Here is a 16,791-nt window from a genome sequence, read left to right as displayed (position 1 = left end):
CTCCTTCCCCCAGTTCTCAGCTGTTGCTTTCTGCTTAAGACACAAAAATCTGTGTGTGAGCCTTTCACTCTATCTCCCCTCCTCCCCACTCCTTTCTGAGACGGCCCTGGCAGGCTTTATCTGCAACTTTGTAGCTTCTTCGCTGGGAGGGTTAATCTGAGGTCAAGTTTATGATGGACTGAATGGATTAATCTCTCAGCATTACAAAGTTGCAGCTAGGGACTTGTTTACATCAGCCGTCTCAGAAGGGAGGGGTGAGGAAAGGAAGACAGACAGAAAAGATCACATACAGATTTTTGTGTCTTCAGCAGAAAGCAGCAGCTGAGAACTGGGGGAAGGAGACTGAATAGATAATAACAAGTATGGAAGGAATTGTTAGTCTTATCATGAGTAGCAACATTTTTTAAGCGGAATGTTGGAGCGGAATACCCCTTTAAGCCCTCTAGCTAGATAAGAAACCATCGAATAGCTAAGTGACATTGCAATAGTCCAATGAATATTTTACAATTCCTAGAACCTGGATGGTTTTCCTGACCTCTATGGCATGGTCTCACCTGAGGTTGCCCTTGTTGGTGGCGTACTTGATGTGGTTGCAGATGGAGTTAAACATTCCGTGTGCAGTCGTACAGTCTCGAGCATCAAAGACCTAAGAAACAATAAAGAGAATATTATCATTGTCCAAAGGATATGTTATATCTACTATCCCGAGTGTGACCGCTGTATCTGCACATTAGAGTCTGGTATAGAACTCTGAATCCTATAGGAGCCTGTACACACTGCAAAGACCCATGCACAGACCCAGCACAATGGCAGATGGATTACTGATCTATAGTACGGACCCATAGGACCTCCGCACTGTGTATAGGCATGAAAAAGCAATGTGTGATCTCTGTCATACAGATCGGTATGGACTGATCGACTGATCGACACAGTCAGGAGACAGAGAGGAGCGCCCACCTGCAGCTTGGACCACTGGATTCTCCCCACACAGCGAGCTGCATTGCGCCAGGCATGTTTAGCTCCATATATCAGCTCAGTATCACGGAGCTGGTAGGTGTCCGTGGTCTCAATCTCTTTCCTTACTTCTTCCAGTCTGTCTAGGTGAGCCTTAGAGCCAAATCTGTAATGATAAAGGTCAGAGATGAGATGACCTGTAACATCATTAGTCATAGTCCAGACTCCATTTATGTATTGAAGGGGCTGTACACCAAAAAATGTTTTCTTTCAAATCAACTGGTGTCAGAAAGTGACAGAGAATTGTAATTTATTTCTATTAAAAAAAAAAAAATCTCAAATCTTCCAGTACTTATGAGCTGCTGTATGCCCTGCAGGATGTGGTGTATTCTCTCCAGTCTGACACAGTGCTCTCTGCTGCCACCTTTGTCCATGTCAGGAACTGTCCAGAGCAGGAGAGGTTTTCTATGGGGATTTGCTGCTGCTCTGGACAGTTCCTGACATGGACAGAGGTGGCAGCAGAGAGCACTGTGTCAGACTGGAGAGAATACACCCCTTCCTGCAGGATATACAGCAGCTGATAAGTACTGGAAGTCTGGAGATTTTTTTTTTAATAGAATAAATTACAAATCTGTAAAACTTTGATACCAGTTTATTTGAAAGAAAAAGATAACCGGCGTACCCCTTTATTGTACGAGAATAAATATTCATTTATTGGTTTTATACCACATCAGATTACTGTATAATTCATAATACAAATCACTAGTTGATCTCTATAGAGAGGTTCTATTTTTTTGCCGTTTTAAGCCAAGGCTGGGAATACTGGAACCTTCTTTCCTGCAATAAGATATCCAGCTACTTGTCCTAAAAAAAGCTACACCCCTGACAGTTCTCTGGTGGAATTATGTGTATATATATATATATATATATATATATATATATTACTTATAGTATATTACTTATAGTCATCAGACGTCAGCTCAGTGAATAATAAGCAAAATGCATACCGGTGCATGATAAGGAAGTGCAGCCATACTGTACACTGCAGCACATCACACTACCTATGTACTGTACACTGCAGCACATCACACCACCTATGTACTGTACACTGCAGCACATCACACTACCTATGTACTGTACCATACTGTACACTGCAGCACATCACACCACCTATGTACTGTACCATACTGTACACTGCAGCACATCACACTACCCATGTACTGTACCATACTGTATACTGCAGCACATCACACCACATATGTACTGTACCATACTGTACACTGCAGCACATCACACCACCTATGTACTGTACCATACTGTACACTGCAGCACATCACACCACCCATGTACTGTACCATACTGTACACTGCAGCACATCACACTACCTATGTACTGTACACTGCAGCACATCACACCACCTATGTACTGTACCATACTGTACACTGCAGCACATCACACTACCTATGTACTGTACACTGCAGCACATCACACCACCTATGTACTGTACCATACTGTATACTGCAGCACATCACACCACCTATGTACTGTACCATACTGTACACTGCAGCACATCACACTACCTATGTACTGTACACTGCAGCACATCACACCACCTATGTACTGTACCATACTGTACACTGCAGCACATCACACAACCTATGTACTGTACACTGCAGCACATCACACCACCTATGTACTGTACCATACTGTACACTGCAGCACATCACACTACCTATGTACTGTACACTGCAGCACATCACACCACCTATGTACTGTACCATACTGTACACTGCAGCACATCACACCACCTATGTACTGTACCATACTGTACACTGCAGCACATCACACCACCTATGTACTGTACCATACTGTACACTGCAGCACATCACACCACCCATGTACTGTACCATACTGTACACTGCAGCACATCACACCACCTATGTACTGTACCATACTGTACACTGCAGCACATCACACCACCCATGTACTGTACCATACTGTACACTGCAGCACATCACACCACCTATGTACTGTACCATACTGTACACTGCAGCACATCACACTACCTATGTACTGTACACTGCAGCACATCACACCACCTATGTACTGTACCATACTGTACACTGCAGCACATCACACTACCCATGTACTGTACCATACTGTATACTGCAGCACATCACACCACCTATGTACTGTACCATACTGTACACTGCAGCACATCACACCACCTATGTACTGTACCATACTGTACACTGCAGCACATCACACCACCCATGTACTGTACCATACTGTACACTGCAGCACATCACACCACCTATGTACTGTACCATACTGTACACTGCAGCACATCACACTACCTATGTACTGTACACTGCAGCACATCACACCACCTATGTACTGTACCATACTGTACACTGCAGCACATCACACTACCTATGTACTGTACACTGCAGCACATCACACCACCTATGTACTGTACCATACTGTATACTGCAGCACATCACACCACCTATGTACTGTACCATACTGTACACTGCAGCACATCACACTACCTATGTACTGTACACTGCAGCACATCACACCACCTATGTACTGTACACTGCAGCACATCACACTACCTATATACTGTACACTGTAGCACATCACACCACCTACAGTATGTACTGTACCATACTGTACACTGCAGCACATCACACCACCTATGTACTGTACCATACTGTACACTGCAGCACATCACGCTACCTATGTACTGTACACTGCAGCACATCACACCACCTACAGTATGTACTGTACCATACTGTACACTGCAGCACATCACACTACCTATGTACTGTACCATACTGTTCACTGCAGCACATCACACTACCTATGTACTGTACACTGCAGCACATCACACCACCTATGTACTGTACCATACTGTACACTGCAGCACATCACACTACCTATGTACTGTACACTGCAGCACATCACACCACCTATGTACTGTACCATACTGTACACTGCAGCACATCACACCACCTATGTACTGTACCATACTGTACACTGCAGCACATCACACCACCTATGTACTGTACCATACTGTACACTGCAGCACATCACACCACCTATGTACTGTACCATACTGTACACTGCAGCACATCACACCACCTATGTACTGTACCATACTGTACACTGCAGCACATCACGCTACCTATGTACTGTACACTGAAGCACATCACACTACCTATATACTGTACACTGTAGCACATCACACCACCTACAGTATGTACTGTACCATACTGTACACTGCAGCACATCACACCACCTATGTACTGTACCATACTGTACACTGCAGCACATCACGCTACCTATGTACTGTACACTGCAGCACATCACACCACCTACAGTATGTACTGTACCATACTGTACACTGCAGCACATCACACTACCTATGTACTGTACCATACTGTTCACTGCAGCACATCACACTACCTATGTACTGTACACTGCAGCACATCACACCACCTATGTACTGTACCATACTGTACACTGCAGCACATCACACTACCTATGTACTGTACACTGCAGCACATCACACCACCTATGTACTGTACCATACTGTACACTGCAGCACATCACACCACCTATGTACTGTACCATACTGTACACTGCAGCACATCACACCACCTATGTACTGTACCATACTGTACACTGCAGCACATCACACCACCTATGTACTATACCATACTGTACACTGCAGCACATCACACCACCTATGTACTGTACCATACTGTACACTGCAGCACATCACACCACCTATGTACTGTACACTGCAGCACATCACACCACCTATGTACTGTACCATACTGTACACTGCAGCACATCACACTACCCATGTACTGTACCATACTGTATACTGCAGCACATCACACCACCTATGTACTGTACCATACTGTACACTGCAGCACATCACACCACCTATGTACTGTACCATACTGTACACTGCAGCACATCACACCACCTATGTACTGTACCATACTGTACACTGCAGCACATCACACCACCTATGTACTGTACCATACTGTACACTGCAGCACATCACACCACTCATGTACTGTACCATACTGTACACTGCAGCACATCACACCACCTATGTACTGTACCATACTGTACACTGCAGCACATCACACTACCCATGTACTGTACCATACTGTACACTGCAGCACATCTCACCACCCATGTACTGTACCATACTGTACACTGCAGCACATCACACTACCTATGTACTGTACACTGCAGCACATCACACCACCTATGTACTGTACACTGCAGCACATCACACCACCTATGTACTGTACCATACTGTATACTGCAGCACATCACACCACCTATGTACTGTACACTGCAGCACATCACACCACCTATGTACTGTACCATACTGTACACTGCAGCACATCACACCACCTATGTACTGTACCATACTGTACACTGCAGCACATCACACTACCTATGTACTGTACACTGCAGCACATCACACCACCTATGTACTGTACCATACTGTACACTGCAGCACATCACACCACCTACAGTATGTACTGTACCATACTGTACACTGCAGCACATGACACTACTACCCATGTACTGTACCATACTGTACACTGCAGCACATCACACTACCTGTGTACTGTACACTGCAGCACATCACACTACCTATGTACTGTACCATACTGTACACTGCAGCACATCACACTACCTATGTACTGTACACTGCAGCACATCACACTACCTATATACTGTACACTGCAGCACATCACACTACCTGTGTACTGTACACTGCAGCACATCACACTACCTATGTACTGTACCATACTGTACACTGCAGCACATCACACTACCTATGTACTGAACACTGCAGCACATCACACTACCTATGTACTGTACCTTTTGATTGAAGTGTAATATTGGTCAATGAACTCCTTGGCGAGGGGGAGAAGCTGCTCTTTAGTGCGGACGTCTTCTGGCTTACGGACGTATTGTGGAGGAGTCATGACAGCGCCCATACACATCTGCGGCGTGCAAGTGGTGGGCTAAAAAAATCAAACAGACCTTATTGTCCAAGATTCAAGATAGATGATGAATGTAATAAATGTGCGTGTGTCTTCTCCATCTTATAATATACATGACGTGCACCCCCTGTATTACCCCGCACGCCTACAGGTACATTCATGTATGTTGTAAATGGTTAAAAATGTATAGGGGTTTCTTGTAATAGTCTCCTTGTTGTATAGCCCTGTGTATGTAATTGTAGTGTCCCGGTACAGGGGTCCCTAAGCTTTTTGCTACCTGTCAGAATGTAACTCTCTCAGGTGTCACACCAAGGCTGGCAGCTGTGTTTTCCACACCAGCCACTAGGTGTCTCACTCTCCCCTGTGCACAGCTGCAGTCCTACAAATGTTCAGCCTAAGGGTCCTATTACACCAGCTGACAGGGGCTCGTTGAATACAGTAAGCTGCTAGATCAGCTCTCGTTTACTGGGCCTGTTACACAGCCCGATAATCGTTTAGCAAGGGCTGCATGGACATCGTTACCGATGTCCTTGCAGCCCTTGCCTAAACAGTAGACATTTCCCATTCACACTCCAGGGTTCCTCCTGCTTCCTCCCTGGTTCCATGCGCTGCAGCTTCAGAGCGGCCTTTCTGGCCGGAACCGCCGCAGCCATTGATTGGCTGAGTGGCCTGTCAGCTCAGCCGGGCTGCTCTGAAGCTGCAGCAAGTGGGACCGGGGAGGAAGCAGAGCACAGAAGGAGCCCTGGAGCGTGAATGGATATGTCTACTGTTTGTAGAATCGTGAGCTGCCGGCCACACATCTCTATTACAGGTATCGATGCACGGTCAGTGCCCGATGATTTTAAGTTTGGGCCTAAAGAAACGATCAGCTGATGATCATTGTCTTTATTATACCGATTCGGCCGATTATCGCTCCATGTAATAAGGCCCTTAGGCCCAGTTCACACTGAGCAAACAAGGTGGAATTCCACTGCGGAATCCCGCCGTGCTCAGTGTCCTGCAGTGAGAGAATGGGAGGGCGCACAGGTGTCCGCTCCCACCGCTCTCTGCTCAAAGAAATGAGCGGAGAGGGGAGGAAGCGGATGCGCGCGCCCTCCCATTCTCTCACTGCAGGACACTGAGCACGGCGGGATTAAGCGGTGGAATTCTGCCGTATGTGCTTAGTGTGAACTGGGCTATAATGTGTTACATTAAACCAATCACAAGTGCCCCCACTCTGCCCTTCTTACACTCTCTCACCCCTGCTTCCTGTCACACTTCTGTATGTAGGGGAGGGGTCTTCCTGTCAGGGGAGGAAGTGAGATGGTTGGTTAGTGAGTTAGTTGGAGGGTTAGTTAGTTCTTGTGTGGAGTCCAAGACAGCCAGTATGCAGTGCTACACCCTAGAAGTGGGGTGACCGGACACTAGGACCAACCCTTGTGTATTCCTACCACTTCTGGCCACTGTGATAAGTCGCCCCCAAACACCAGAGCCCACCAGCTGTGTACAACACCTGCACCAGCGCCCCGGGTCACGGCATAATGTGATTGCTATTTACCAAGTACTGGGTATTGCTGTAACCGCTAATAACGTGTAACTTACCATCGAAGCCTTGAAGTGCAGTACGTCATGCAGAACCGTGTTCGTGTCCCAATTCTTCACTTTTAGATATCGAGGACATTTGGAAGGACTTCCATTCACCTGGCTCTTTGCAGGGGACTGCCTTCCCGAGGCTGAAACCTGGAATTAGGGCAGAGGACGAATGCCAGCGCCCAAGGGGGAGGAGAGAGGAGAAAGTCTTAAGTTGTATATATCTGGTTGGCAGCCGAATGAAGCTCAGACCTGAAGCCAAGAAATAAATAATTCTCCACAAATCGACATCATTTCATAATGAACTCTCTTGGACGGCTCAGGCAGCAGCAGACGACATTATTAACCCAGATTACAGAGCAGACACAATACTATGTATATGTATTAAAGGAAACCATCAGCAGGTTTGTGCATAGGAACCGGCGGACAGTCCTGGTAGCCGCTTACCTCCTCTTTCTTCTCATTTCTTTAAGTTCCGCTGTTTTTGACAAATTAAATCTTATAAAAATATGTGCTGCTTGGCCACCCACCACCTGGCACCTTCGGTAATAAGGACTACTGATGCGTAAAGGAGAAGGTGGCTGAATATAACAACATGCACTTACCTCCCAGACTCCAGCACTGGGGTCCGCTGTCCTCTGGTTCACGGTCCCCTGGGTGCTTCCTGGTCTGAGCGGGGACCCGGGTTATGATGTTTCATCTCCACTCAGCCAGTCAGTGACAAAGGCCGCACCTCACTACGGCTGCTGACTGGCTGAGCGGGCGTGACGTCACGTTCTGGGCGCCTGTTGATATGTTCAGCCACCTTCTCCCCGACTCTTTTTGAAAAAATGTCAGACCCCAGACTTCTCCCTTGAGAAAGCCTAAGTGGACAGGCTGGGGTGTGCATCAGAAGGTATGAGCATCAAAAGTGGCTGCCCACAGAGCCGGAACACAGCGGAACTGGGGGGGGGGGGGGCGTCATGGAATCAAATTAGTCTTTCAAGTCGCACAATTAAAAGTATAAAAAGTATGCAAAATGTTTGCAGGGACCACCAGATCGCTACCTCAAGGAGCTTGAATAGTTTTAAGCTGGCCCCGCTGGTAGAGATGAGCGAGCTGGGACAAGGTTCGACCAAGCCATTGGCATTTGAATCTCGCTGTCTTCCGAATCCGTGGGGAAGGTGGTGACAGGGGAAAACATGGATACAGCCTAGGACATAGACTGTATCCAGTCTTATGTTTTCCAGGTGGGACTTGGACTGTTTTGGACTGTCTCCACCTTCCCCACGGACTGGGGACACTGGGGCAAAGCAGCAAAGAAGGAGTCCTGATACAGGCCGGGTGCAGTGCTGGAATAGGTTACGTATAGTTAGTAGGCAGACAATAGGTTACGTATCGGTCACTTTAAAGGAGAAGTCTGGGGAAAATTTTTATTAGTATTTAAAGTATTGTATTGCCCCTGAAATGCACATAAAGTGCTTTTTTTCCCCTGTACTTACTACTACATCAAGGCTTCACTTCCTGGATAAAATGGTGATGACTAGAGATGAGCGAACCCGGAGCATGCTGGAGTCGATCCGAACCCGAACTTTCGGCATTTGATTAGCGGTGACTGCTGAAGTTGGATAAAGGCCTAAGGTTATGTGGAAATCATGGATATAGTCATTGGCTGTATCCATGTTTTCCAGACAACCTTAGGGCTTTATCCAAGTTCAGCAGCCACCGCTAATCACATGCCGAACGTTCGCTCATCTCTAGTGATGTCACTTCCTGGATAACATGGTGATGTCACTTCCTGGATAACATGGTGATGTCGCTTCCTGGATAACATGGTGATGTCACTTCCTGGATAACATGGTGATGTCACTTCCTGGATAACATGGTGATGTCACTTCCTGGATAACATGGTGATGTCACAACCCGACTCCCAGAGCTGTGCGGGCTGTGGCTGCTGGAGAGGATGATGGCAGAGGGATGCTCAGTGTCCTTCCAGTGCCCTGTGTCCCCCTGCCATCATCCTCTCCAGCAGCCACAGCCCGCACAGCTCTGGGAGTCGGGTTGTGACATAAGGAAGTGACATATCCATGTTATCCAGGAAGTGACATCACCATGTTATCCAGGAAGTGACATCACCGCGTTATCTAGGAAGTGACATCACTATGTTATACAGGAAGTGACATCACCATGTTATCCAGGAAGTGACATCACCATGTTATCCAGGAAGTGACATCCCCATGTTATCCAGGAAGTGACATCCCCATGTTATCCAGGAAGTGACATCACCATGTTATCCAGGAAGTGACATCACCATGTTATCCAGGAAGTGACATCAGCATGTTATCCAGGAAGTGAAGCCTTGATGCAGTAGTAAGTGCAGGGAAAAAGCACTTATTTCCCGTAATAAGTGTATATTGGTGATTTGTATAACTTTTGGGGAGCAATACAATACTTTAATAAAAAATTTCACTTGAATCACCCATCATCCAGAAATTCACATCTTGGGGATACACAAGACCTCTGTAGGATTAGTTTACAATCACCACCAGTGACCTCGGGAAGCCATTGGCACACATTCTCTGACACATTGGTAGATGTTTGTTCCCAAGTCTAATGTTACGTATAGAATCGGAGAATGCTGAGCTCTATGTCTATATACAGTACCTGTATGTCTATATACCTGTGGGACCCGAAGTATGATGGTAGTACCCTATGCTAGTATGCTATGCTAGTACGCTATGCTAGTAGGCTATGCTAGTACGCTATGCTAGTAGGCTATGCTAGTACGTTATGCTGGCCTTGTGTATCAATGGGCACCTGACACATCTGCTCCCGGGAGCTCTGTATACACAGTATATTGCTGAATGGATGATACTGGAGAGCTGGGATTAGGCTCCGGCGTCTGCTCTCAGGGGTATTCGCTGTGGATAAGACTAGTGGGGAAATCCTGCATTTATGTCAGAAATATAAGTTAAAAGCAGATTAAGCGGTACGGGTGGCGGTAGAAAATACGGCAACAGGGATTAAAATGAAGCTTTAAAGAAAGAAAGATTCAGCTAAATGTGGCCGGGGAATCCCATAATCTGCAGCCAACACTGACAGGAAATCCCAGACGCTGCCCGAACGTCTCTGTCAGGATTGGTCTGAAAATGTCAGCATTACTTTCTCTGTTGCATATAATATCGATAGTATACAGCATATATAGTATACAGTATCTATGGTATTCAGCATAAATGGTATACAGCATATATGATGTACAGTATCTATAGTATACAGCATATATGGTATATAGTATCTATAGTATACAGTATCTATAGTATACAGCATATATGGTGTACAGTGTATATATATGGTATACAGCATATATGGTGTACAGTATCTATGGTATTCAGCATAAATGGTATACAGCATATATGGTATATAGTATCTATAGTATACAGCATATATAGTATACAGCATATATGGTATATAGTATCTATAGTATACAGCATATATAGTATACAGCATATATGGTATATAGTATCTATAGTATACAGTATCTATAGTATACAGCATATATGGTATACAGTATCTATGGTATACAGCATATATGGTGTACAGTGTATATATATGGTATACAGCATATATGGTGTACAGTATCTATAGTATACAGCATATATAGTATACAGCATATATGGTATATAGTATCTATAGTATACAGTATCTATAGTATACAGCATATATGGTATACAGTATCTATGGTATACAGCATATATGGTGTACAGTGTATATATATGGTATACAGTATCTATAGTATACAGCATCTATGGTATACAGTATCTATAGTATACAGCATATATGGTATATAGTATCTATAGTATACAGCATATATGGTGTACAGTGTATATATATGGTATACAGTATTTATGGTATACAGCATATATGGTATACAGTATCTATACTATACAGCATATATGGTGTACAGTGTATATATATATATGGTATACAGTATCTATGGTATTCAGCATGTATGGTATACAGTATCTATGGTATACAGCATATATGGTGTAGAGTGTATATATATGGTATACAGTATCTATGGTATTCAGCATATATGGTATACAGTATCTATAGTATACAGCATATATAGTATACAGTATCTATAGTATATACAGCATATATGGTATACAGTATCTAAAGTATACAGCATATATGGTATACAGTATCTATAGTATACAGCATATATTGGTATACAGTATCTATGGTATTCAGCATGTATAGTATACAGTACAGTATATATTGGTATACAGTATCTATGGTATTTAGCATAAATGGTATACAGTATCTATAGTATACAGCATATATTGGTATACAGTATCTATAGTATACAGCATATATTGGTATACAGTATCTATGGTATTCAGCATGTATGGTATACAGTACAGTATATATTGGTATACAGTATCTATGGTATTTAGCATAAATGGTATACAGTATCTATAGTATACAGCATATATTGGTATACAGTATCTATGGTATTCAGCATGTATGGTATACAGTACAGTATATATTGGTATACAGTATCTATGGTATTTAGCATAAATGGTATACAGTATCTATAGTATACAGCATATATTGGTATACAGTATCTATGGTATATAGTATCTATAGTATACAGCATATATTGGTATACAGTATCTATGGTATATAGTATCTATAGTATACAGCATATATTGGTATACAGTATCTATGGTATACAGTATCTATAGTATACAGCATATATTGGTATACAGTATCTATATTGTCTATTGTCTCTGCATTTATGGCCCATCTTGTGGAAACCGCAGGGATTTTTTATTTTTTTAATCTTAAATCAACTGGTGGCAGAAAGTTATACAGATTTGTATATTACTTTTATTTAAAATCCTCCAGTCTTCCAGTACTTATCAGCAGCTGTATGTCCTGCAGGAAGTGGTGTATTCTCTCCAGTCTGACAGAGTGCTCTCTGCTGCCACCTCTGTCCATGTCAGGAACTGTCCAGCAAATCCCCATAGAAAACCTCTCCTGCTCTGCACAGTTCCTGACATGGACAGAGGTGGCAGCAGAGAGCACTGTGTCAGACCGGAGAGAATACTCCTTTTTCTGCAGGACATACAGCAGCTGATAAGTACTGGAAGACTGGAGATTTTTAAATAAAAGTAATTTACAAATCTGTATAACTTTGCAACATCAGTTGATTTAAAAGAAAAAAAAATGTCCTTAAAGTTCCCCTTTAAGTAATAGACAATGACAGAGAGCAGATTTCTATTCGTGATCTATAGTAACGTCCCTGCACAACGTCCTCCCCCTGACCATGGAGGCGGCTCATCTCATTCTTCTATTTTCACCCTGCGGCACCTCAGATTTTCAGATTTAATTGAAAAATAGGTATGAAACCCAGCGAGGAGGCGTACTGAGTGCAATAAGCCGCCCGTGTGCCGAAGGCGATGTGCTCTGCGTCCGTGTGACGGACGTTCTTCTAATCTGGTACCAATAATATATTAGATGCTTTGCATTGGGTTCGGTGTTTTACACTCCGCTACATTCTCATTTCTGCTTCCTAAACTTCCTAAACCCGCAACAGAAGAATCATGTAGTGGCTGACTGCTAATTTTATAATCTACTCTTAAAGGGGAAGTAAAGCAAAAGTTATATAGATTTATAAATGATTTCTATTTTAAAATATTCAGTCTTACAGTACTTATCAGCTGCTGTATGTTCTACAGGAAGTGGTATATTCTCTCCAGTCTTTCAGCACTTATCAGCTGCTGTTTGTCCTGCAGGAAGTGGTGTATTTTCTCCAGACTTCCAGTACTTATCAGCTGCTGTATGTCCTGCAGGACATATAGCAGCTAATAGGAACTGAAAGACTGGAGATTTTTAAATAGAAATCAGTAGTGTATTCTCTCCAGTGTAACACAGTGCTCTCTGCGGCCACCTCTGTCCATGTCAGGAACTGTCCGGCGCAGGAGAGGTTTTCTATGGGGATTTGCTGCTGCTCTGGACAGTTCCTGACATGGACAGAGGTGGCAGCAGAGAGCACTGTGTCAGACTGGAGAGAATACACCACTTCCTGCAGGACATACAGCATCAGATAAGTACTGGAAGACTGAAGATTTTTTAATAGAAGTAAAATAATTTTTTTTTTTTTTTTTTTTTTTTTTTAAATATCTCCTTTTAATAGACTCCAGCAACAGAAGATCCTCTGAGCTCTGGTTCACAACCTGGTTATCTGGTGCATCCTGCATGTACAATGCGACATTTCATATACGTCAGTGATGAGAAGAGACGGCCAGAAATAGCTGACAACCTTTTAGTTTAGTCAATACTGAACGTTTATCCCCGGGATGACACTCGTCAATAAGTGATAGCGCGCGGGTGATTGGCAGACATTATTGGATATCCCAAACAGATATGACAAGTAAAGGATCTGCCGAATCTTGATAACACGGAGACAACAGTGAATGGTAATGGACGGACATACCTGCTCACATTCTAGGTAAGGGTTGTTTAACACCACCGGCATGTTATTGTTGCTTCTCCATAAATCATTTAAAGCTGCCTCATTGCCGCCTCCTTTTTGGAGTTTGCTGAAAATTAAAAAAAAATTGTCATTTAAGAAAAAAAAATCTTAATTTTTTTCTTTCAGCCAATTATAAAGCGATACATAAGTTGTTAACATATATGACATTTTCATTTCAAAATGTATTATAGTCTATATATATAGTGTATATATATAAATTTTAAAGGAGTATTCCACTCAAACATAACTTTTGATATGTCGCTACCCATGGTGAGAGTAACAATTCCTTCCCTACTTGTTATTATTTATTCAGTCTCCTTCCCCCAGTTCTCAGCTGCTGATTTCTGCTGAAGACACAAAAATCTGTGAGCTTTTCTCTCTGTCTCCCCCTCCTCCCCCTTTCCTTCTGAGACGACTTATGTAAGCAAGTCCCTGGCAGGCTGTATCTGCAACATTGTAGATTCTTTGTAACGCTGAAAGGGTTTTTCTGCGGTCAAGTGTAATTCTCCCCCCCCTAGCATTACAAAGAAGCTACAATGTTGCAGATACAGCCTGCCACAGTCTTGATTACATCAGCTGTCTCAGAAGGGAGGGGGGAGGAGGGGAGACATAAAGAAAAGCTCACACACAGATTTTTCTGTGTCTTCAGCTGAGAACTGGGGGAAGGAGACTGAATAAATAATAACAAGTATGGAAGGAATTGTTAGTCTCACCAGGGGCAGCAACATATCAAAAGTTATGTACGAGTGGAGTACCTCTTTAACATAATTTACCAAATTTCTCCTTAAATCTATCCCCTTCCCCCTCCGCCAGGGCAAACAAGGAAAAAAAAAATTGGAGAAAAACATTGTTTAGCGTACCCTATGAACATCAATAACCAAATAGGTGATTTATAGAATATTTACCACTGAATATTATCTGTCCATATTACGGATATATGGAGGGACCCCGATAACTTATCATTGAAACCATCCACTTATCTTTAGGTTTGATCACGTTCTTCGATCAGTTGTCTCTTTTAAACTTAAAAGGGGTATATTGCCCCGAAACGCGTTGTTTATGAGACCAATAAATTATTATTTTACCGAACCCGTTTACTGAAGCGGTGAAGGGACGTCTTTCTGGTTGCTATGGTCCCCGGTGAGCTCAGCGGATCTGACGCCCTTCCTCCATTTATCCATTCCCGATCCTGTGGCGTAGGATCCTGGGGCACCACTCTGGAACACGGCCACGACGGCCATCGCCTATCTGATAGGCTAAGCACAATCCAACACTTACCCGTCACTATACATATTCCTTACGTTATTGACCTACGGCCCCTTATTTATTCTTCCAGCCTTTGTTTTTCCCATCACGTAGAAGAAAGCAGCATTGTTATACAAGCAGATGGATCTCAGCTGATTATTATGGGCCGTGATTGGAGAGACCAGTGCTCTGAAAATGTTACATGTCATAGAGACATCATAGAGACATGACAAAAGTTTTGATCAGTCGCGGTCACACCTGTACTGATCAGGAGAACGAGCCGGGAGAAGACCGCAGTAAGCACGTCCACTCTCCACTCAGAGTTAGAAAAAAAAAAGAATTGACTTATAATGGAGCCCGACTCTTTTTTCTGGAGTGGAGGGAGGAAGCGCTTAGTGCGATTTTCTCGGTCGATTTCACAAACATCACACTTTACCTGTCCAGGCTGCAGGTCTTCTCCTTCTCCCGGTCCGGCGCCGCAGCAGCAGCGGTTCCGGCCAGTGATTGGCTGAGCGGTCTGTCAGCTCCGACAGGACGCTCCGAAGCTGCTGCGGCGCGGGACCGGGAGAAGGAGAAGACCTGCAGTCTGGACAGGTAAAGTATTGCAATAGGGCTGCAAGGACATCGGTAACAATGTCCCTGCAGCCCTCGCTAGACGATTGTCGGGCCGTGGAATAGGCCCAGTAAACGAGCGCCAATCTAGCAGATCGGGCATGTTCTGTAATTGTTATTCTATAAGAAATACAAGTATTTACCGAAATAGAGGTGTCAGGAGAGATGACGGGTCCTCTTTAATATTTATATGTAACAGGCGTGATTCATAGGAGACAGTCAGCCGCTATGTTGTTGCTAGGTTATTTCTGCTCATGAAGTTCATTATATTCATCCAATAATTCTAATGCTAAATGAGAATGGTAATTATTATAGCAACAGGAGATGAGCGAACCTCGAGCATCGGAGTACCGGTGGCTGAAGAAGTTGGATGCCACCCTAAGGAGTCCTGGAAAAGCCTGGATACGGCCATAGGCCTATAGCTGTATCTACCAAGACTCCCAAGGGCGGCATCGCACCTCTTCAGCCACCACTAATCCAATGCCCAATGCTCAGGTTTACGTGAGCGCGCTTGAGGTTCGCTCATCTCTAATAGCAACCTCCACAACACCTCCGGCAATATCTGCTGGCCTCATCTTGTTTCCGTTACCTAACGTCCATCCTTGTCCTTTTACTGTTTCTTAAAAGATATTTTTAGTTGGAAAACGAGTTGGGTCTTATTTGGATGAGCCCATTCTCCCAGTGAATATCACCCCAGATACAAAACCATAAGGGAGTTTGGGTATTGGGGCTTATTCCCTCGTCCTTTGCGGACCCTATGGAGGGGGAAGCCTTGTAATGGATCGTTTCCCCGTCCGCCATGATGCTGAAACTGCTTGAATTAGAGACAGATTTAAACAGTGTGAA

General features: G+C 43.9%; 1 protein-coding gene across 5 annotated transcripts in view; it reads right to left on the bottom strand.

Annotated features, from left to right (window-relative positions):
* The window catches only part of NOS1 (nitric oxide synthase 1), a 211,712-nt gene that overhangs the window by 33,185 nt on the left and 161,736 nt on the right, over positions 1–16,791 (bottom strand). For all 5 annotated transcript variants that reach the window (XM_069960742.1, XM_069960743.1, XM_069960745.1 and 2 more), the window contains exons 3-7: positions 14,050–14,155; positions 7,581–7,718; positions 5,875–6,020; positions 958–1,120; positions 555–646 (exon numbers count right to left, since the gene is read on the bottom strand). In XM_069960742.1, coding sequence (XP_069816843.1) covers positions 555–646; positions 958–1,120; positions 5,875–6,020; positions 7,581–7,718; positions 14,050–14,155 — 645 coding nt within the window. The remainder of the gene's footprint in view (positions 1–554; positions 647–957; positions 1,121–5,874; positions 6,021–7,580; positions 7,719–14,049; positions 14,156–16,791) is intronic.

This window comes from Dendropsophus ebraccatus, chromosome 3, assembly GCF_027789765.1.
Source record: "Dendropsophus ebraccatus isolate aDenEbr1 chromosome 3, aDenEbr1.pat, whole genome shotgun sequence".
NCBI lineage: Eukaryota > Metazoa > Chordata > Amphibia > Anura > Hylidae > Dendropsophus > Dendropsophus ebraccatus.
The sequence above is the reverse complement of the archived record's forward strand: the minus strand, read 5'-3'. Positions and strand labels throughout refer to the sequence as shown.